Source organism: Schistocerca gregaria, unplaced genomic scaffold (assembly GCF_023897955.1).
Source record: "Schistocerca gregaria isolate iqSchGreg1 unplaced genomic scaffold, iqSchGreg1.2 ptg000561l, whole genome shotgun sequence".
Classification (NCBI taxonomy): domain Eukaryota; kingdom Metazoa; phylum Arthropoda; class Insecta; order Orthoptera; family Acrididae; genus Schistocerca; species Schistocerca gregaria.
In genome coordinates, this window is record NW_026061954.1 from 195,043 (window position 1) to 220,000 (window position 24,958).

General features: G+C 36.2%; 1 protein-coding gene across 1 annotated transcript in view; it reads right to left on the bottom strand.

Annotated features, from left to right (window-relative positions):
• Positions 1–2,394: 2,394 nt before the first annotated feature.
• Positions 2,395–24,958, bottom strand: part of LOC126314472 (farnesyl pyrophosphate synthase-like) — a 62,231-nt gene continuing 39,667 nt past the window's right edge. The window contains exons 6-8 of the mRNA XM_049992440.1: positions 24,830–24,907; positions 24,090–24,224; positions 2,395–2,753 (exon numbers count right to left, since the gene is read on the bottom strand). Of these exons, the coding sequence (XP_049848397.1) occupies positions 2,553–2,753; positions 24,090–24,224; positions 24,830–24,907 (414 nt within the window). The 3' untranslated portion in view covers positions 2,395–2,552. The remainder of the gene's footprint in view (positions 2,754–24,089; positions 24,225–24,829; positions 24,908–24,958) is intronic.

The window sequence follows — 24,958 nt, forward strand, 5'->3', positions numbered from 1 at the left end:
AACATCTCCAAAAATCATGTTACTAGACTAGCCAAAGATATGAAACAAAAGCATTTCACTAGAAACATGCAGCAAACCAGAAACAAAGACCAGTTCTACCAAAAAGCAATTTTTACTAACAGTGTAGCCAGTGAAGAAGTAGTAAAAGCTATCAAGGAACTTATAAATATTATTCTGGAATTATGCACTGGACTATATGCTATGTGAAATGTGGTAAGTTAGGGTGGCATGACTCAACTCTTACTTTTATTCAATACTTGAAATAAAGAATTTACAAAACTTCACACAGACTACTATTAGTTGTCACTATAGTGGCAAAGTCAAGATCTATTTAATAACCATTGTTTTCAAATTAAGCCAGTTTTGCAATCCTTATCCTGACATTCTTCTTTATGGCTATTGAGAGTAATAAAATGATTTTCTGCTTTATCACAAAAACATGAATTCATGTCAATACAAACTTTACATGTTCAGTACTAGGAAGCATATTAAAAACAAACTGTGTAACCTATATACAGGGTGTTCAGAAATTCCCGTAACATATTTCTAGGAAATGTAGAGGGGTGTGAGTAACCATCATTTTGAATTGGAACCTATGTCCAGAGACCTAGTTTCTGTGCTACAACTAATTGAAAACATTTTGGTGACGCGACCACTTTTACAAGTAATTGATTAGGCATGATCCAATACATCACTTGTGTCACAATTCCACTCATTAAAAGGCAAAGAAATTGCTCATGTACTCACTGATGAATTCTCTTCAACATGCTGCAATATGGTCTCCTCCAATTCATATATGCAGCAACTCCTTGAGCACCACAGTCATGCCTGCTGATGGTGAAGTTACCCTTTCTTGAAGCTGTTGCGTACTTGTGGCAAAAAGGGTATGCAATAGAGTCAGACATAATGAAGAATGATCTCAATAAAAGTGACAAGCAGCTCTTCCATTACCTTGAGCTTCGCCATTCAGAAGGATCATGTCAGTGTATTCTGCCAAAGTGTACTTATCCATTTTGCTCTAGCACTAACAGACATGTGAATGAGGCTCAAACTGAGTCAGAGAGGTCAAATGACATCAGCCGGTCTGATGTAACCACCCCCCACCATGACTAATGTGTTGCATACCTATGTAGCAAACATGTTTTGAAATGGCTGTAGCATGGAAATAGTATGTTTCTGGACATGGGTTCCTATTCAAAATATTATGTACTCACTCCCCTCTACAAGTTCTACAAGTTTGTAATGGCGATCTCCAACACACTGTATAGTTTTGTACTATTCAATTTTCAAAATGTGTGATCACCTTGTCATAGGTATCTTCTGTTTGCCTCAATTTTATTTACTGATTTCTCTATCCCATGTTTGTGGAACACTGTAATACCTCCAGTGATTCATAGCGAATGAATGCCACCAGAAGAATAAAAGCACAGGAGATTCCATAGGATTTTGTCAGTATTGGTGGAATGTAGCAATGGTATGTGAACACGACTACATAATGTTACACAACCATATAAACATATATTTCTCATAAAATGAACTATCTGACTATCAAGCATTACACAGATATGTATTTATTTATTCTGATCTTCAATTACTCCATCTCCTCCTCCTCCTCCTCCTCCTCCTCCTCCCCTCTGTCTGTCAAACTACTACTTCCCCTTCCCTCTCCAAGTTATACCCCAGCCTTAATACGAAGCTGCTGGTTCTTATGTCCACAGTATTTGCTTCCTAATAGTACATAATAAGTGTAATAAATTTGGTTGAAATTGATCCTGGGGTTTGTGAGAAGCCTTTCTACCCACGGCTTTGCCCGCGTATGCACATTTAACATTCATTTAACACATAGTTGTACACATATTTCACATGTATCTGTATTGGAAGTTCATTTTCAAACAGCTCAATGTTGATGCCACCATATCTCCATAACAATGAGTCTTACAATAATATAATTATACATCCAGTGTTATAGGTGGATACTGTCTACGAAATGTGTTGTGAATAGAGTTACTAGTAAAAGGAAGTAATAAATTAAAATGTACATATGGCAGTTTTACTGCATGAACAGCGAAGATGTAGTAAGTGATAAACTTTTTTCCTTTCATCATTTTGTGGGGGTTGCCAGTGAGAAAAAGTTTCATAAGGGTTTGAAACTGTGTGTAAAATTTGTTGCAAGTCACTAAGTGTTCTCATACTCAAATATTGGACAGATACAGTCTGGCTATTTGTGCTACTTTTCCACTCCCACATGCACCCTTTGGCAGGCAGGAGGTTCTTACTCCTACAGTGATTATTTCTAGACAGTATGTTATATATGTGGCAAATTTGGTTGAAATCGGTCCAGTGGTTTAGGAGGAAATGCAGTACCAATATATATACATTCATTTTTATAGTATGTATGGATATATAGATTCTTTATTTCACTTTTACATCATGTCAGTAACAAGCTTATAAAAACACTCAAATGATAACATCTTTAGACACAAAGGAAGAAGCACGAAATAAGCTGTATTTATACGTAAAAAAAATAATCTTTCCACCTAAAGACTATACAGTTAACTTCCGCGTCTGTAGATCTTTTTCAGAAAGCTTATGAACAAATGATGTGGCAACCCATGTGAAAGCTGCAGAATATTTCTATGAATGAAATTATATGTTTGTTCTTCATACTCAGCAAAGACAGACTTAAGCTTTAGCTGGTCATAAAGCTCTTTTATCACACCAATTTTTTCTTCATCATCTGTAGCATAACATTCCTGAAACAAGAATATACATGTTTAGTTCTTTTATTGTATAAACTGTTTTATCATTTACCTGACATTTGTAAGCAGCATTTCAAACACTAAAATAATGAGAAGAATCTCTTGCATTATAATCTCTGGCTACTACTTCCAATGACTACCGTTACCATATCTATAAACAGGTTCTCCCATTTTCAAATATTGCTGTGGACTGTGCAGCAAAGATTATAACTTATTTAAGGGAAAAAAAGACAATAATCCAACAGCCAATATAAGAATAATATCTTGGGTATGACCAATACACAAAAAATCAATTACTATTTTACCTTAAAATTTCCAGCACACTCCATAAAAATTTCATTTTCCTTAAAAAGAAATTACTCAGTGGCTCCTACTACATGCTAGGGCTCAACAGCTCCTCAAATTTTAGAGTTGGCAGAATATCAACATGAAGAGAATTATTTATTTATTTATTTTTCGTCCTAATCCTGCATGTATAGAACATATACAAGGATATTGGACATGTCTTTACAACATAAAATACAGTTTGTATTGCATTCCTAGGGACTAGATATTTAAGTAATTTAGCAAATAATCAAAGATTCCAAGACTTACCAAGGGGGAAAGCGCCGGTAGATAGGGCACAATAAATAAAACACACACACAGAATTTCTAGCTTTCGCAACTGACGATTGCTTCTTCAAGAAAGAGGGAAGGAGAGGTAAAGACGAAAGGATGTGGGTTTTGAGGGAGAGGGTAAGGAGTCATTCCAATCCCGGGAGCAGAAAGACTTCCCTTAGGGGGAAAAAAGGACAGGTGTGTACACACACACACACACACACACACACACACACACACACACACACACACACACACACACACCAGACTACGAGTGTAGGACAGTAAATCTTTGACAAGGGCAGTTTGGTTGAACCTGGGAGTAATTTCCCCATGTGGAAGTTTCTTTCTATTTTATTAGCAAATAATCATATAAACATTAGAGCAGACATACAAAGTAGAATATTTTGTTGTTTGGTTTCTAGGTACTCTGTCAGACTAAAAGAATGCTCAATTAAATATGCCTTTACTTTAGCCTTTTTTACTCACTGATTTAATATGGTTAGGCAGCTTATTGTAAATTTTTATACCGATATGCTGAGTGCCTTTTTGGCTCAGTGATGTTCTCACTTGCTTCATATTAAGATCAGATTTTTTGTCTTTTATTGCATGCATGCATATCGTCATTTTTAAAAAGATATTTGGGTGTCGTCCCAGAAATTTTGTTCTGTCAGCATTTTCATTAACTCAGTCCCTTAGTTCTATTTGTATATTTGGGTGGTCTTCTCTTTGTTCATAACTAGCTCGTTATAGCTGAACCACTGTTCATTGTTTGGATAGCACAGTCTTTTAGTTTTTCCTTCTGTTTTCCCTTTAATAACGAAGGTTGTATCGTCTGCAAATTGGAGGGTTGTTTGACAATACTTGTTGTATATAAATTCATTGGCATAGTGGAGAAACAGAATGGGCCCTAATACGGATCCTTGAGGGACATTGTATTCCACATTTTCATATCCTGAATAGTAGCAGCTGTTTTGTTATGGCCAGCATATTGCACTTCAACCACCTGTTTGCATCCACATAGGTACGTCCTGAGCCACTCACTGGATATATCTCTAATTCCTAATTGGTCAAGCTTCTGCAGTAAGGCAGCTTTGGATAAATCATGACACATTGTCTGTCACAAGCTCACTCTCATTCAGTTTAGTATAGATTTCATTAACAAGTTCAAATATTGCACTCTCAGTTTAATATCCTTTCCTGAAACTATGCTGTAAGGGAGAGAGAATTTTATGCTTATTTGGAAAATCACACAAGCTCTTATAAAATATTTTTTCTAAAATTTTTGAAAATACAGGCAGTAGGGCTACTGGCTTATAATTTGAAACGTCTTTTGGATTGCCTTTTTTGAGCAGTGGTTTCAGTTTTGCTATTTTTAAGCATGAAGGGAAGGTTCCTGATGCCAGTGAGCTGTTGCACTAGTGTGTGAAGTGTTCAGCTAAGGCAAGACAGCATTTTTTAATAATCACATCTGGTATTCCATCAATTCCATATGAGTACCCTGTTTTCAAGGTTTTTATAACTGATAAGATTTCTTCTGTATTTGACCAATGATGTAGACAGTTCTTATGCTATCGGATGATGGAGGTGGTATTGTGTTGTGTTCTTCCACTCTACTTTCTAACTGTTCACTTATGTTTGCAAAATACTTAAAAGTCTCTGCAATTTTTGTTGGGCAAGAAATAATTTGTCCTTCATAACATAAGTTTAAGCTTTGCTTATCTTTTGAGATTTCCTGAAAATCAGTATTAAAATCTCCACATATGATAACTGTTTCATTGAAGTTTTTTTTATAGTACCGGTATTTAAAACTGCTTCTTGTTGATGACAAATCATTTAAGTTCCCATCAGGGCTCCTGTATACACAGACGATTTAATTTTAATGTGGATAGTTCAAACTGCTGATACTTCAAAAACTCTCTTCAGCTAACAGTTCAATGGTTTTTATGTCACAATAGTCACTACCAGTTTTAACAGATATACATGACCCTCCATGAATAGGTGTAGTTATAGAGAATTATGAAAGATTGAAGTCTGCAAGCTTTTTGACTGACACTGCATCTTTAGGCAGCCAGTGTTCAGTTACACACACTACAGAAGCGTCTTTTTTTAACTCATCAGTACATAAAATTTCTAGTTCACTTAATTTGTTTTGCAATGATTGGACATTTTGGTGAATCAGCATGAAATTACAAGATTTTTAGACTTTGGCATATTTAACTGATTGTTTAGCTTTATCTTGTCAATAAAACATCATTTAGGTGTACTGGAAGTACTGTTTTCCTTTTCCCTACTGCTCTTATTCTTCTATTATCACCTGCTGCATAATTTTCTTCTGTATCTGGCTCCCCTGTTACTTGTTCAGCTGCTTCAGTTGTTGATTCTGCTGCTGGTGTTACTGTTGACGGTTTTGCTGCTGGTATTAGAGCTGGGTCAGCAATTGGTACAGCTGTTACTGCATTTGCTGTTGTTGCTGTGACTGAAAATTGGGGGGGGGGGGGGGGGACCTTGTTTCTTCTTTTCTTGCTGTTGATGTTAGTGACTAGAGCTCTTGTTGGCATTGCTTCCTTTCAATATTTGGGGTGAGGAAGGGGGGGGGGGGCAGACCATGATGACTTTGCTTTTGAGTGTTTGATGCCTCATGTTGATAGTTTCTTTTATCTTTTTGACAAACAGTTTTTTCCCAGTGTTGTTAATGTGCAATCCATGTAATGTATGGAATCTGCACCCAATATCACTAACATTTATGAGTTGTACATTTCTAAAATGTTTGCAAAGGAATGGAATTTCTTGGTTGGCATTGATTATTTCTTTATTTATGCACGACCGAGATGATAAGTCATGCCAATGTGGGATGTTCAGCACTAAAACATTTGTCTCTGTCAACTGTTTTAAGCACCTTTTTAGTTCTTGTTCTGCTATGCTAGTTTAGTTTTTGTACACATCATTTGACCTACCAAATAGCACAAAAAATTATTCAGAGGATAAGACAGCACATCTGTGGATCGTACATGCTTTCAAACTTCCAACATAAAAGCACCAGGCTTTATATAAGCGATTGTTTGTACACTGGATTGACCATTCAGAAGGTGAGCAAATCCATGACCATGAGTGTCTGCCATAACAATTACTTTTTTTCATTTGGGGTTCTTTGCATGTTTAGAACGGTGCCAGCGTTATAACCAAAACATTTGGTATCAGTGACGAACAAACACTTGATATTTAAGTCACGCAAGTGTTCAGATCTTTCAGACTCTCTTCCTTCCATAATAGTAACTGAGTTGTTAAGCATTCTTTTGGACGTATCACTCCGCGTGTTTCTAGTTCCACATTCAGCTTGAAAGTGAGTTTTATCACATGGACAATGTTTTTTATCTTGCACAGCTGACTGCACACTGAATCTGCTTGTGAATACGATATTAGGTTCATTTATTAAGTTTTGCTGAGAATGTGGCACTCGGATTTTCCTTTTGCCTGGAATTTCAAGATTACTGTGAGGCAAGTTTGCAGTCTGTTCACACTTTTCAGATATAAGTTTTTTTAGTTCGCTCATTAGGACATTAATGGTTAGTTGCAGACTCCTTATATGATCATTTATCTTTCTGATTTCATCACTACAATTTGCGTGCACACACTTTTTTATAGGTATAATTTCCACATTTTTTCGTAGCAAAACATTGTATATTAACACTAGCTGCCATCTTGATACCACTTGATGTACATTGGATATAGTCAGTGATGTGACTTCATAAAACCACACTTGTTTGACTACAAATAAGAGACAAGTCACTGAGTACCACAGGCTTTCATATAATGCTCTTGGTAAAGGAATACGTTGCGTGATGTCTACCCCGCCAACAAACAATGATCACCACAGTGAAAGCATTTATTATTAGCTAATTTCTTTAGAAGTGTAAACTGTTTGGACATTTATTATTGTCTGTGCATGTAAATTGGGAAGGATGGGCACTGTGCATCTCCAAGGTGGGATGACAAAGATGGAAGTCTTCTAAGCAGCTCAGAGAAGTATGGTGCCCCAGCAAATAAAGGTGCCTTCTTGACAAGATTCCCGACATCACAGAGGACACAAGACAGTGTTATCTTGCATACAACATTGTAACTGAAGACTCACTATAACTGCATTGAGCAGAAGAGCTTTTTGTTATTTGGTAGACTGTTGGGACTTGATAACAGTTTACAAATTCCAGAATAAGATAGGTTGCAATGGTGACAAAGTCCATATCAAGAAGAACTACACGGTGCGTCTGAACAGTATTTTAAGTGGCAGCAACTCAAAGTTTAATAGTAACATCAATTGCAATCTGAACACATGCACTATTTGACACATAAGGGAATGCGTCATTGTGAGGCTCCAAGTGCAGAATCTAAAATACTTTTGTGCTGGAAAATCAACAAAATCTGAATAAGAAGAATATATTAAATACTAATCAAGTAGAAATTAACAATTATTGGAGGAAGACTTCATTGACAAATATTGCTGTTGTCCTTAGCAACTTGGGCAACACCTGAAATATTACGACGAAGTAGAAGAATTTGTGTGCCACTGAATAACTTATAAATAGGTGACAATAATGGCAGCATCTGCCACTCTCCAACCTCCAGTAACACAGTTTGCCCATCATAGCAATCCAGCTTCTCATCAGCACTGCGACACGATGAGCTACACAAGAAATTTTGGTGAGCAGTATTAAAACCAATTTCAATTTTTTTCCTTTTTTGTGATCTGTTTCGTGTGGCAAATCAGGTGTTTTAATTACCAAAATCATTTTTATAACATTCCAATGGATATGCAGAGACAGTCGCTGGCAAGAGAAGATGAGTTCTACACTGCGTACTTTGTAAATGTTTGCTGTGTTCACCCAGTGTATGATGCAACTTATAGAAGATTTATTTGAAACCTTTAGAGAACAAGTACCTGCTGAATTAAAGGCCGTTATCACAAGTATGAAGGCCCAAGGTGAAGATTTGATCACAAGTTACATACAAGTATAGAAAAATTTAGTACTGATCAAGTGCGCGGAGACGAAGGCAAATGGATAATGAATACAGGAGGATTATAATAACAAAGCACGTGTTGCAAGGATAACTCTCTTTGAAGCTGGTGTTTGGCAGAAGGATCCAGACAGCACACTGTAACATTACAGGACATATTGGGACATATTGAAGTATTCGATACTGCAGACTTTTAGGGGATGTCGATACAGATATGCAAAATGTAAAGAGAAACTTTGGTGATGTTTAAATATTGTACTGTGTCAATATTAGGACATTTTGCACAGAAAGAACAAAAATAGAATTAATGTAAATATATATTAGTGTTAGTAACCTATTTTCATTCAATTTTGTAATTATATTTCATTTTGTAAAAGAAAGACTCACTGTTTGCTGTAGCTCTGATTAATTGTATAAATCATCAGTTTTGAGCTAAATTATTTCGTATAATATGGACAAGATACTTTTAAAAACTCACCAGCTAAAGAGAAAGTCTGTAAATGAACGTTTAATGCACACTTCTGGAACTTTCTATGGAGAAATTCTATATTATGATCGCAAAAATACGAAAACTTGTGAAAACTGTTTCATAACCTAATTTCGAAAGACGATTTGTATCAAGAAATATTGCTAAAAAGATTTATTTACGTTTTGAAACACGATTTAAATCATTTTACATATAAATAGTTGTTCTAAATCACTCAAGAAATATCCAGAATCAAATGTCAAGATATTTCTGGAAACATCGGCACAAATCTGGTGAAGGTTATCCCGAAGCTGGTAGAAAAATGTTATAAAATCTATTTGGAAATTAGGCTTGTAAGAATTTATATGTACTGATCCTTTTACTTACTTTAATCTGTACTAAAATTCTGTAATGTCTAATTTAGTTTTAAGTCGTGAATTGCTATTGTATTGTAAACAAAACATTGTCAAAGACTCTCATTGTTTGGAAAGATATTAATACACCTAGGAGTTGTCAGTTGCCAGTTCGGATATGCAGTGCGGTTAGCTCTGAGAGTCAGTTGTTGAGTCTGTGAAGTCTGTCAGTTCTGTTTGTAAATAAACGTCTGTAATGAAGAATTACTTGTTGTCGTCAATATGAACTCAAGACCTTTTGCACGAAGCAGACACCTCCTAATGCAACGTTTTAATTTGGTGTTGAGGAGCTGAAACGTTTTAATTTGGTGGAGGAGCTGGGATGTTATAACACATTGTGAAGGAACAATTGAAATTAAGAGCATGTTGTGTGTGTTGTGCCACTGGATGGTGAACAATCCTCCTGGCTACAGTCTGGCAGTGGCCATTCATTCAGGTAGACAGCTATTTGGTGGTCATGTGCTTTAAAATGGCGCGCAGAAATTGCAGCTGAGCTGGTGTACAACGTGACTGCTTTCACATGCAGCCCTACCTCTTACAGAGTTGAACAAGCCTGCGATGGGACTGGCGCAGGAATTGCTGCATGGGTATAAGATCTTCCACAGGGATATAAACCATGTGGCAAAGATTTGGGAAAGGGTGTTTTATAAGAGTGATCCAGGATTTGTAGGGATGTGTGATGATATGGCATGGGAGTCTTATCAGTGGACTAGGTTCAGAGGATATTGCCTGAATTTGGAGGGCTTAGTGAGACCTTCAGCATAGTGGGATCAGGGGAATTCTTGTCAATACTGTTGTGCTGTCCGTGGGTCCAGACATGATACAGAGAGTGAGAAGTAAAGATAGTTTAGGAGGAAGCAAATGTACAGACCAATTAAGACTTATGACAAAAAATAGATGAAAAGAAAAAGGAAACAGTTGATTTGCAACATGTCGTTTTGCAAGTTGCACTGCCATTGACATTATAGGATTTATCAATGGTGAGGTTGGAGAAGAGATTTACACTGGATGTACTCGCACGGGTAGGAATCTTGAGGTTGGGATGATGGTTTGTGAATGTTGTAAGGTTTGACTAGGATGTTATGAGGTTACAAGGGTGGTGTATGGCAAAGGTGGGCAGTGGGGATAGGATATGAGCAAATGTGGATATCATTTCAGGGTTTGACTCAAGCAATTCACAGCTTTGGTGGAGTAGAGTATTGAGGCATTCAAGGTCTGAACAGTCAAAGGGAACAATAGGGGTGCTACCGAGTTTTTTGGAAATGGCAACTGCATTAGTGTGGGTGTGAGAGGATACTGTCCAGTGAATGAGATCTGTGGGATAATTGTGGGAAAGGCAAACCTGTGAGACAATGTTGGTGTAAGTGTTGAGATATTCAGTGGTGCAGCAGATACATTATGTATGGATGCCTAACCTGTTAGGAAGGGACAGTTTGATGTGGAAGGGTTGGTTTTATATGGACTGAGATGTGGATGTGAGCTTCAGTAATGCGAAGTTTTTAATGAAATTGGGCATTGCCTTACAATCAATTTTTAGTAAACAACACAATACACCATCATAATAAACAACTTGATACACTTATATGTTGTTGTTGTTGTCTTCAGTCCAACATCTGGTTTGATGTAGCTTTCCATGCTACTCTAACCTGTGCTAGCCTCTTCATCTCTGAGTAACTACTGCAACCTACATCCTTCGGAATCTGCTTAGTGTATACATTTAACCTCAAATATCAAACTGGTGATCCCTTGATGCCTTAGAATGTGTCCTACCAACTGATCCCTTCTACTCAAGTTGTGCCACGAATTCCTCTTCTCCCCAATTCTATTCAGTACCTCTTCATTAGTTATGTGATCTACTATTCCACTCATCTAATATTCAGCATTCTTCTGTAGAACCACATCAAAAGCTTCTATTCTCTACTTGTCTACGCTGTTTGTTGTCCATGTTTCACTTTCATATACAAATACTTTCAGAAAAGACTTCCTGGCACTTAAATCTGTACCCGATGTTAAACTTCTCTTCTTAAGAAACACTTTTCTTTCCATTGCCAGTCTGCATTTTATATCCTCTCTACTTCGACCATCATCTGTTATTCTGCTCCCCAAATAGCAAAACTCGTCTATTAGTTTAAGTGTCATTTTTTAATTGAATTCCCTCAGCATTGCCTGATTTAATTTGACTTCATTCCATTAACCTTGTTTTGCTTTTGTTGATGTTCATTTTATACCCTCATTTCAAGACACTGTCCATTCTGTTCAACTGTTTTTCCAAGTCCTCTGCTGTCTCTGACAGAATTACAATGTCATCAGCATATCTTGATATTTTTATTTTTCTCCCTGGATTACAATTCCTACTCCAAATGTTTCTTTTTTTCCTTTACTGCTTGCTCAATACACATTTTGAATAACATCAGAGATAGGCCACAACCCTGTCTCAGTCCCTTCTCAATCACCACTTTCCTTTCGTGCCCTTTGACTCTTATAACTGCTATCTGGTTTCTGTAAAAATTGTAAATAGCCTTTAACTCCCTGTATTTTACCCTGCCTTCTTCAGAATTTGAAAGGTAGTATTTCAGTCAACATTGTCAAAAGCTTTCTCTAATTCTACAAATGCTAGAAACATAGGTTTGGCTTTCTTTAACCTCTCCTGTAAGGTAAGTCGTAGGGGCAGTATTGCCTCATGTGTTCCTATATTTCTACAGAATCCACACTGATCTTCCCAGGAGATCAGCTTCTACCAGTTTTTCCATTCATCTATAAAGAGTTTTATTATTTATTTCAAGTTTCTGCTACCAGTCACTTTTTATTTTATGTTTAATCTAATATAACTCAACGCGTTTCGAACATATTTTGTTCATTTTCAAGCGTTTGTACGTACATATATACATCGAGAAATGTTACTTCAAATAAACAATTTCAAATTAGATTAATCTAGAAGACTGTTTTTTACTGTAGCCGCTGATGTGGCATTTGAGGGGAAGTAGGGGGGCAGTGTATATATAGAGATCGAAGTCAGTGATGTCTTCTGCTGGTTTTCTTCTCTGTTGTTGGTTATGTATCTCACAGCCTGTATCGGATGCAGACAGATTTGCATCAGTTATGTGTTACAAAAATAGTGTGAAAGGCTTTTATATGGCAGTTGATCACTTACAGCTACATCCTCTTGCTGCTTCACTTTTATCACTGGTGTAATGGCGGAGCTGTTGATAGACATCACACTATTGCACATTATTTTGTCACTGAATGTCACTGCACAAATTGCTTCGATGTTGTACACACAACACAAGATGGCGGACTGTAGCATGTGAGTCTGTATCGATTATCAAGGGTTTGTATCGATATTCTTGGTTCTGGTAGATTATTTACATCGACATTTCGTGAATCTATTGAGTTAGAACTGGCTTAAGACTGTTGAATTTTGAGTTTTTGAATACGGTTATTTCATTAAGAATGTTATCTCCATGCTTTGTGTTATGTATGAAAATTTCCATTTCTTCCATGATATCCATTCTTTTACTTTTTCCTATTTTGTGTAAAATTTCGAGGTTGTCTTCTATTTTCAGAGGGTGGCCTGTGTCTTTAATGTGAGTTGCTACTGCTGATTTGTCACATTTATCAAGCCTGTAGCAGTCTAAATGTTCTGGAATTTCTGCCTGTTTGGCCGATATAATATTTATTACATTGGCTGCAGGTAATTTAGTAAATGCCAGATGCATAAAGACTTCTATCTGATGGTTTTGTATTGTGGATGAGCTTCCTACTTAGGTTGTTGTTGGTGCTGAAGCTAATTTTTACTTCTGTGTTTTTGAATAGTCTTGCTAATTTGTCAGATACTATTCCAAGATATGGCATTTTTACATATTTGACTGCTGGGGCACTGTCAGTTGTGAGTGTAGTTTGATGTTTGTTCAGTTTATTTTTATCTGTAAATAAAATAGAAAGAAACTTCCACATGGGAAAAATATATTAAAAACAAAGATTCCAAGACTTACCAAGTGGGAAAGCACCGGCAGACAGGCACATGAACAAAACACACAAACACACACACAGAATTACTAGCTTTCGCAACCGATGGTTGCCTCTTCAGGAAGGAGAGGGAAAGACGAAAGGATGTGGGTTTTAAGGGAGAGGGTAAGGAGTCATTGTGTGTGTGTGTGTGTGTGTGTGTGTGTGTGTGTGTGTGTGTGTGTGTGTGTGGGCGCGCGCGCGAGAGTGTACACCTGTCCTTTTTTTCCCCTAAGGGAAGTCTTTCCGCTCCCGGGATTGGAATGACTCCTTACCCTCTCCCTTAAAACCCACATCCTTTCGTCTTTCCCTCTCCTTCCTGAAGAAGCAACCATCGGTTGCGAAAGCTAGTAATTCTGTGTGTGTGTTTGTGTGTTTTGTTCATGTGCCTGTCTGCCGGCGCTTTCCCGCTTGGTAAGTCTTGGAATCTTTGTTTTTAATTTATTTTTTATCTGTTGTGACATGGTGTTAATTAGAGAAGGGACATATCCATTTTTTATTGCAGTATATGTTATGGTTTCTATTTCTTGTTGGAGTTCTGTATGTTGAAGTGGAAATTTGTGTGCTCTGTACAGCATTGATCTATAAGCAGCTTTTTTGTGGGAGGAGGGATGTGTTGAGGAGTTTGCTATAGTGGTGTCAGTGCCAGTAGGTTTTCTGTAAACATTGAAAGCTACCTTTTGGTTCTGTTTTGATATATTTATGTCAAGAAAAGGTATGGTGTTGTCTTCTTCCTGTTCGAGGGTGAACTGAATATTTTTATGTAGACTATTGAACACCAGCAGCTACAGTAAAAAACAAAGTGTTCTAGATTAATCTAATTTGAAATTGTTTATTTTAAGTAACATTTCTCGATGTATATATGTATGTACAAATGCTTGAAAATGAACAAAATATGTTCGAAACGCGTTGCGTTATGTTAGATCAAACATAAAATAAAAAGTGACTGGTAGCAGAAACTTGAAATAAATAATTTTCCCACACAGTCACGGTATACAAACATTAGCCATTATGGCTGAAAATAATTATAAAGAGTTTGTTTAGTGTTCTGCAACTGCGAGTTATTAAACTGATAGTTTGGTCATTTTCACACCTGTCACCACCTGCTTTCTTTGGAATTTGAATTATTATATTTTTTTTGAAGTCTGAGGGTATTTCACCTGTCTCTTACATCTTGCTCACCAGATGGAAGAGTTTTGTCAGGGCTGGTTTTCCCAAGGCTATCAGTAATTCTAACGGAATGTTGTCTACTCCCGGATCCTTTTTTTGACTTAGATCTTTTAAGTGCTCTGTCAATTCTCCACACAGTATTAATCTCCCATCTCATCTTCATCTACGTCCTCTTCCTTTTCCATAATATTCCCTCAAGTACATCTCCCTTGTACAGACGCTCCATATACTACTCCTACCTTTCGGCTATCCCTTCTTTGCTTAGGATTGGTTTACCATCTGATCTCTTGATATTCATACAGGTGGTTCTCTCTCTCCAAAGGTCTCTCTAATATTCCTGTAGGTGGCTTCTATCTGACCCAGTGTGATATATGCTTCTACATCTTTACATTTGTCCTCTCGCCATTTCCGGTAAGCCATTTTCACTTCCTATTAATCTTATTTTTGAGACGTTTGTATTCCTTTTCGCCTGCTTTATTTAATGCATTTATACATTTTCTCCTTTCATCTATTAAATTCAATATCTCTTCTGTTACCGAAGGATTTCTACTAGCCCTCATCTTCTTACTTACTTGATCCTCTGCTGTCTTCAATATTTCATCTCTCAAAGCCACAAATTCTTTTTCTACTGTATTCCTTTCCCCTGTTCTTTTCAATCATTTCCTAATGCTACCTTTGAAACTCTCTACAAACTCTCGTTCTTTCAATTTATTCAGGTCCCATCTCCTTAAATTCCCAACTTTTTGCAGTTTCTTCAGTTTTAATCTACAGTTCACAACCAATAAATTGTGGTCAGAGTCCACATCTCTCCCTGGAAATGACTTACTATTTAAAACCTGGTTCCTAAATCTCTAGCTTACTGTTACATAATCAATCTGAAACCTTTTGGTGTCTCCAGGTCTCTTCCACGTATACAACCTGTATTGGAATTGAGACCACTGAAATCAAATATATGTGCACAATTGTTAATAACAAACAAGATTTAAAAAATTAGTTAAAGAAGTCTAAAACTTAACATAAATAGATTATGTTAATACTGCAAATTTAATTCAAAATCCTATAAAAAAAATCAGTTTTTGAAAAAACTCAATGACTTGAGAGTAAATTTTCCACATGCTCTTTGCTATAAAGCTTTGTGGCACAGCAGTAGTTGTATGTTTGGGTGTGTGTTGTATGAATGCATTGAAAAAGTATTGTGTATAAAAAGTATTAAGACGATGTGGAAATTAACAAAAGAATGAATAAAATTTATGGAAGAACTAATTTAAATGTCTGTGACAAATTAATTTATGAATTATATATGGAACGACTCCATACCTAGAAAAATCCTCTTTTTGCAAAAAGCAATCCCCAAAAGACAACTATGCCAACAATGAGAATGACAAACAGTGGACAATCAGCACAAGGCAAGTAGAAGAAATATTTACTTTATAAAAAGGTGGCTTTCAAAATATACTTTCTAATTTTTCCACTTTTTCATCTCAAAGTATGAGAAAGCTGAATGCAACCAAATAACATAGGCAATTAGTGAGATTTAGTAAGTAATAATAATACAATTATTTTCAAGCAGCAGTAATAAGAGGGTATTGGATCAGAGCAAGGGTAAATAAATGAAATGTATTCTAATTAAATGAGTATGTTGCATGAATCACAACAGTTTAACATGTACTGAAACACACATGAAAACAACAGTGGAGTAAACATGCAACACTGATGACTGTAACCGCAAACTGATGTATGAAGATAAGTACCACAGATATAAAACCATTAAATAGTGTAGTACTCTTTTTTAAAATGCAAAAAAATGAACTGATAACCATGACAGAAATAGAACCAGAGGAAGAGAGAGTCATGTCTTCCAGACTTGTGGGATATAGACATTACTATTAAACAAGAGGAAGAAATGGCCGACAGAACAAAGGAATTTAGATTCAGTAAAGATGTCTGTGATGATATGTCAGTTTATGTTACATAGCAGAGGACAAGTGAGCCAGTTGATAACTGGATAACTTCAGAACAATTTCAAACTTTTCAACAATCAATTACTGAAAGTAAAGAACAGACTACTGTCACCCTTGAACAGTCTACAAGGGAAAAAATAAAAATACTGTAAAACGAAATTTGTCGTCTTGGGTAAGGACTGAAAATGTTATGAGAAGAGTGGTACAAAGGAAAATGGTTTAAGCAGAATTTAGACTGATCAATGAAATCAGACTTAGTAATAGAAAAATAGGCAGTAAACAGATATGAAAGTAAAGTTAATGTTAAGAATATTCTTGCTAACACCAAAAATGTAGTCAAGAATGTGAACTGAGTCTAATATTGTCAATAGTATTGAAAACTTGTGTGTTTGATGTAGTTAGGACATATGAGAATGTAGTTAGGTTCTGTAATGATTAAGTAGGCATTATTGATGTTAGGAGTGATGTAGACGATGCAGAATTCGGTATAAACTATGTTCTTGTTCTCAAAGATGAGTTTTGTATGAGGAAAGCGAATTTTCAGAACCAGACGTGTTTTTGAGACTGAACACAGGAAATTATTAAAAACCTGTTAGTTGTAGAGAATCAATCTGGCAAAGATTAGCTAAATTTTGTAAACAATTGCAACTTGACGGACAGGAGAAGCACTCAAATATATTCTGAAAACAATTTAAACTTAATAGAAAAGAACTCAGTACACACATAGCAAACAACAATAATTTGTTTGTAATGTTTGATTCTGGTAGAAAAATACCTTATTTTGACTTGACAGTTTCATTGTGGGAAAAAGTTATCATGTAAATGAAAAGAGAATTATGTTTGTTTTGAATGAAAATGTACAGATTTCCATTTAACTGTGAAATTGAAGGAGGAAGTGGTTGTAAAATGTAAAAGTAGAGTTGGTGGTGATGAACAAGTTACCACAGGCTGTATTAAGCCAATATAAAAATTTACAGTTAAAGTAACGTGTAGTATGAAAACAACAGTGATGTACACAGAGCTGTCTTTGACTGTGTTTAAGAATTAATTTATTTATGCTATATGTTAAATGAACCAATGAATTTAAAACATTATGTTTTGTAGTAGAATTTCTTTTTTTGTTGTATTATCACTGCTTGATGACTTACTGATAACACCAATATGTATTGCATTAGGGCTGATTTGTACTATGATATCATGTTTTAGCCTTTGTTGCACTAGGAATTTTGCTGAAATATGCTGAACTGATTTACTAATTATGCTGTACTCGAAGTTATGATAGGAACTGCTCTGAACAAAATTGTTTTTATTTTTTGGGTACATTTCATTCAATTAAATGAAATACTGGGGTTTACAAGCTCATAAACCCTCAGAAGCATACATTCTTTGTATGTTATGTGCTTAGTGAGCACAGAGTCCTGAGGAACGTAGCTCTATGCTCTGGTTTTCCTTCTCTGAGCTACAATTCTCTATTATCTGTCCTGTCTATGTGTCACAATTACTTTCTTCTGTCAGCAGCTATACTCCTGTCATGAGTATTTATATTTTACTTTGTTTGGTAATATGATGATACTGCCATGAGCTGTGGTACACATAGTGCTGTGTTTTCTGTAGTGTTGCTTCCTGGAGTGCTGGGGATCACCTGTTTGAAATCTACCACCAGCAATTATTTGTCATTTAGCATTTACCATTGCTGGAAGATTCTTGAACTGTCTCATGTCTGTACAACCTGGATTAACCGTTGGTTAATCCAGAAAGGCTGCTCTTTTCTAGCTGCACATCTTCACAACAAATGTGCTTTGAAACTTCCTGGCAGATTAAAACTGCGTGCCGGGCCAAGACTCTAACTCGGGACCAGTCCTGAGTTCAAGTCTCAGTCCGGCACACAGTTTTAATCTGCCAGGAAGTTTCGTATCAGTGCACACTCCGCTGCAGAGTGAAAATCTCATTCTGGAAATGTGCTTTCGTTGCAAAGTGTTATATTTCACTGATGCCCCTGCCTCTGGATTTGGTTTCTAATGTAATTACGTGTGACATTGTTTGGTGGAGACGCCAGTACTTCAAATACCTTCATCATTGTGGCTCCAATCCAGCAACGTAAAAGTCTTCACCTACAGGGACAGGAACCAAAAAACAAGCAATACATCAACCCCACAGTCCATCCTTTCAGGAGATCAATGGATTCCAAGGCAGTGCAGTAAGTCAGTTGTACGTCAGGCATCCATCAGTGTTCTCTGGAGGTTCTGGTCAGGAACCAATGAAATTTAAGAACTTTCAGCATTGCAGCACGTCAGCAATCTTAAGTATCGAAATAATTATGAAATATCTGCATAGATTGCACAAACTACGTGGTGTTTACCTAGGTTTCAGCGTGGATAACCATGCCTTCTTCAGAACAAATATAAAACAGCTTGCCTAAACAGGCATACTCAAAGGCTAAAATCAACACCTATAGCGGCAAGACCCCATAAAACCAATGAAATGGCTGAAGGTTTTGACGGAGCCATCAGATACAACAGGTGGGTTGACATGATGTATTAGGCATATGTATATTTTTCTTGGATGGCATAGCCCAGCAATGGTTCGAGAACAAAGAAGAGAAGAAATTCCAGGCAAACTGAAAAAATATTTGGCGACAGTCAACAGTAAATCTGTTTAGCAAAAGGACAACTGAAAAACAGGACCCAACATCATGTCAAAACAACAGTCATACATAGAATGTTTTGGTCCTTGGCAACACTGTGAATCCGAATATGACAGAAGCTGACAAAATCTCACATTTGGTCAAAGAAGTATCAGAAGGCATGTACCAAGCTCTTCTGGTAAAGGACATCACAACAACAGAAGTATTCATCAAACGGTGCCAGCACATTCAGGAAATGCAACACGAAAAGAATTGGATGCAAAAGGTATGATCATTTCCCAAATGGCTGCCTATGGCAGCTGTGGAGGACCACCAGAACCTTGCTTTTCTCATACAGCATGCAGTAAGAGAAGATATAAAGCATTTTATTGCACCTGGAACTGTAGGGCCAACTACACAAGAAATAACAGCCATGAATGTCAACCTCACGTGTCAGAAGGTATTGAGACTGTTGAAGAAGAGGTGCACCAATCTTTGGCACCATTCTCCTCCACCGGTTGAATGCACCATGAAGAACAGACTCTGCCAACTCAGAATTACACCACTGCCATAAAATGACAACTCGGCATCCGATCAATGTAAGTACAACTAACTCCAACACAATGTAAAATGCTCTCCAGAAGAATCAAAATTTTGAGGCTGAAGGACAACATACTGGTCTACTTACACTACAGGCATCCTTGACACATTGTGCACTACTGTAAAAAGAAGACACATGTTCAACGGCTGTTACACGACAACATGTCAAGCAGCAAAAAAGATCTATTCACACCAATCAACTGCAGATGATTATAGCCGACGCAAGGGCTGAAGCTTGTCACCATACCCTGGAGAAGGTGTGAAGTAAAGGAAATTCATTCTATTTTCGGGTCACTGTTCCATTTGCAACCATGTCGCAGCTTGTAAATCTAGTCACAGGAATATGTTTTGCAAGAATAGCTTGTATTGCAAGAATAGCTATCAATGACAGAACATAGCCATCTGAATTTGTTGCTTTAACATAATATATCCATATGTAATGTAAGAAAAATTACCAAGGACAGAACTCAGCCCTTCGAATTTGTCTTTTCAACAGGAAAAAGTCATTATGTTATTCTCGGATGGGACCTCTTGCAACCATCGCAAGCAGTCATAGCCTCTGGAAATAGAGCTCCAGATTGATGAAGCTATTCCAGCAAGCACACAAAACGAAGATTGTCCTGGGTGGTTTTTTGCCATTGAAGACATTGTTATCCTCCCATCATCAATGAGACGAGTGCCACTCATCTATAGAGATATTCAGTTAAATTGTGAAGCTTTTGTCAACTGCAAATAGCTGCTCAGGCTCATAAAAATCTATTTGCCAGCTATGATCATAAGCACTGTAGGTGGTAAAGGAAAACCTAGGATCACTAATTGTCGTAAGAAGCCACAACTCATCCCTAAAGGTATGTGCATAGGGACAACTAAGCCAGTCCAGGAAGGACACCTTAGTGTTCCACCATCACTGCAGACAACACAGGTACTATTGACATGTGTATAGGATCTAGCCTGACAGAGGAACAGCAGTGGTAAGAGATGGCCATTCTGCATCAATTTTTGGGTACTTTCAAGTCTGGGGCAAAGAAAAAGATAGATCAAGCAACCCGCAGTAAAACACTATATCAGCACTGTGGATAGTCCATCATCTAGCCAGGGCTCATACAGTATGTCACCAGCTGAACAACAAATAATCTGGAAGGAAGAGGAGAAGCAGCTACAAGATGACATCACCGAATCCTCAGAGAATTCTCCATCCTCCCTGTGATCCTTGTGAAGAAGAAGAATGGCACATGATGATTGTGTGCCAACTACCGACAACTGAACTGACAAAGAACGATCCCTATCCATTGCCTCAATTCATGACACCCTAGAATGCTTGAAATCTGCGAAGTATTTCCCCACTATGGACATGCACACAGGCTACTGGCAAACTGAGGCTGACAAGGCTGATGGGGGAAAAGACAGCCTTCATAACTCTTGAAGACCTCTATGAGTTCTAAGTTATGAAGGTCTCTACAAGTTCTAAGTTGTGCTGCTGAGACTGTGTAGTCCTCCATCCACCTTCGATCATACAATGTGCAACCTGCTTTGATATCTTAAATGGACAATGTCCCTTTACTGCCTGGGTTCTCAGTTCTAGTTTTCCATGTGATCAGTACTCTACTTTACAAGCGCAACTTTTACTTTTCACTGACAGTTGCATTATAGATCTCAGAAAAATATTACGGAACATGTATGTTTATAGTTAATGATTGTTAATTTAAGAGTGAATAACCTCAATGGCAAAACTCTTCCATCTTGTTGGCAAGATATTGGAGACAGGCAAAATACCCTCAGACTTCAAGAAGTATATCAATTTATATTTAGTTTTTGTTACATGTAATGGTGAAGTTAACAAATAATTAACACGGTCTTTGTAAATTTACCTACATGGATGAGAGATTTATAACTGAAAGACAGAAATGATGTCTTGTGAAGGTAAATATAGAAGAGTATGGTTCGGATTGTTGTCGAATAATCTGGTTAAGTAACCTTAAAGTTTACGGAAGTTTGATATTTTCTTTATGCATTATTTCAAGTTGTTTTATATAGTGAGTATGTAGATTGTAAGTTATTGAGAAGATACCGATGAAGAGAATTTTGTAGTATTATTGGAGTTGATGATATATTGATGCTGTGATGTGATGATGAAGCAGTGCAAAAGATAATGAAGTATGTGATGTCAAGGTACTGAACACCTTGTGCAGCTGATAAACAATTTACATGGTTCGTTTACTGAAGTAATACTTGTTGGAAAATCCTTCAGCATTATATTTAACTTTGTATAATAGAAATTGTCTTTTGAGTCTTTATAGAAATAGTAGATTTTCTTACATTATGAATGATTTTTGCACTTCGTGATATGATCTGTAGATAATAATAGTGTATTTAACTTTTAACACATTGATTTTCTGCTTAATATGCTATATTTGCTCAACAATCTATAAAAGTTCTATTTCAAGCCCAATTATCTTATGATGTTCAATGTGGAAATCTACATTGCATATATCTGAGCACTAATGAGAAAACTTATATGATAATGATACCTTCTGTAGTGTAGGTTCAGTAATTAAAAGCCTGTTATACATGAGAATACGTTATACAAGAGAATAAGTGAGCTGATTTATTCTAGTATGTGAAATACATGACACAAATGAATTGAGGTAGTGTAATGGATGCCATATATGCTCGGAGTGTGAAAGAAAATGAACCTTAGAGCAAGGAATCTTAACCAAAGATAGAAAGCCCTGTCTCTTTGGCAAAAAGCAAGAACCCTCATGTCTCCACCAGAGATAATTGAAAAAAATTGTAGCCTTCTCTGGCTCTATTACATCAATGTAATGTCACGAAATGTAAATTCAGGATACTTTAATTTTATTTCTTATTTACAGTTTATGCATAATATTTAACATCAGAAGATAATACTGGTCATACACAATTACTGATTTTAAAATAGACTTTTTTTTAAATAAAGATTTCTAATGCAGAAATTACTTTTTCCATAAACATTATATTATACTCAAGAATGAACATTGGGCAGTTTCATTATGATGATGTCAGAATTTTGCTCATATGCTGTGTGAGGGTTATTGTGATTAAACTGGGTAGCACTTCATTTAATTTTTTTGTAAATGACAATACTCCACTTGCATTGACAACACAAGACACTAATACTGCAAGTATGATTCATGGGGGATTTGTTATGTGTTACTTATTGTTAGCAATTCACTTAAAATAAGCATGTTAGCAATTCACTTAAAATAAGCATACATATGAATCAAATGCAATACTTTTGTGAATGGTGCCTGCATCTAAATTATGTTAATTCAAGAACATTTCATACACATTGTTATTTCTGTATATATTTAGTTATTATGGAAATTTTCTTTATTATATTTGCAACTAATATTACTGCTTATTGAAATATTTGTAAATGGTACCCGAAAGGTAAGTGAACTAAGTGAAATTTTTTTCCATTAAAATGTTGGCACTTGGACTACTGACATCAGAGATACAATTGTTAATAATGAACATAATAAAACATTTCTATTTTGATGGCTCTTGGAAAATTTGTATCTGTACTATAAATGACAGTTAAATACTTTTTTTTTTTTTTTTTTACACACACAAACTAAAAGTTAATAGTTCTGGAATACAGAAGCATAATATACAATGAAAAGTTACATTGGTATTTAAAATTTAATTTTATGATTTCTTCCACCATCTGAATAAAAAAGGTGATTGGGGTTAACAAAGAGGCTTAATTTTTGCAAAAGGATTTTGAGAAGCTTGTAGTTCAGTTTTCCCGCAGTTTTTGTACTATCCCAGATTTATTATTATCTGTACATCTACACAAGTAACATTAAATTACCAGTATTCATGCATGATCTCATCGTTAAATGACACTTTATGTTAGCTGCCAGCACATGATAACTATACTCCAAAGTACATTTATTGATCTTTCCATTCAAACTAAATTACATTCCTTACCAGTGGAAACCTCTGGCTTCAACCATACGGCATAGCGCAAAGCTCGCTTAATGTCCACAGTATTTTTTGTTGGCACAGCAGTAATAGCTTCGTTAATTTGCATACTTGTTTTACACTTTGCTTCTACTCACAAAATGGTTATTCATACGTTCGAATCTCTCAAATTTGTTTTTACACTCTAAATTGATAATCCCATTTAGCCTGAGGAAACCAGTGATTACACTGCAAACACTGAAGTTAAGGGAGTTAATGTGAATCTTTATCTCTACAATTAGAGGAAATTCTCCTCTACCTAAAACAGTTGTTCTACCTCAGTTTATTTATTTACTGGAACAGTACTCAAGTGCAACACGTATACAGCAGTATAGTGATTTCAAACAGTTTTCCAGGGATATATTTCACATTTCTGTACACTATACTGATGAATTTGACTGAATGGCAATCATATATAAATAAGAAGCACTAAATATATAAATATGGCAAGGTTTCAATATGATTAAAGCATCTTACCTTAAACACTATTTGCTGTTGATGGTTTGCTCGTTGCAGAGCTGTCACAGCCAGCCATGAACATTTTCCTGTGGCAATATCACTTCCAACCTTTCCAGTAACATCAGAATCACCAAAACAATCCAAATAGTCATCCTAAAGAGGGAGAAAGAATTTGTTTGGACATTTACTTGTTTTTATATTAACATAAGAGGATCTGAACTCCATTCCTCGTGCTTCCAAATTTAGTGTCACTACATTAATCACATAAACAACCAATTAGAAAGACAGGAAGAAGGCAGAAAACCCAGAGATATCCATAGCAGTGATGGCTAAGGGTACAAAGAGCAAAACTGAAAACTTTAAGTTCTGGAATTATGCAACTAGCTTGGAGCTCATGGTTAGACTAAACTACGTACACTGTTCACTCCAAAGACTCATACTGAGGAGGTCCCTGCCAAGATGCAAAAGCAGAGTTCATATTTTATGAAAGATATTATATGCTTATATTAAATAGTCATTCTACAGATCCTATATGATGTGAAGATGTGAAAAACAAAATAAAAATCATTTTCAAATAAACAAATACAATAATTGTCATAAACATGTACTTGGACACATTCTCAAGTTCATAAGCTAATTGCTAGACTAGCTGACATGTTAGCATTGCCTGGAGTCCCTGAGCTCCAGATACATAATGCTCTACTTATTGGAGAAAAAATGCATCACTTCAATAACAATGACTAAAATGTATAGTGTACCTGGACCTGGAAGAAGTGCCCCATTTCTAGTAGTACAGCTTTAGCCTGATTGTGTGCTTCAGGTTTGTTTAATCCAGCCTGCAAGAGCATAAGAACAGAAAACCCAATCAAACTATATCAAAAAATTAA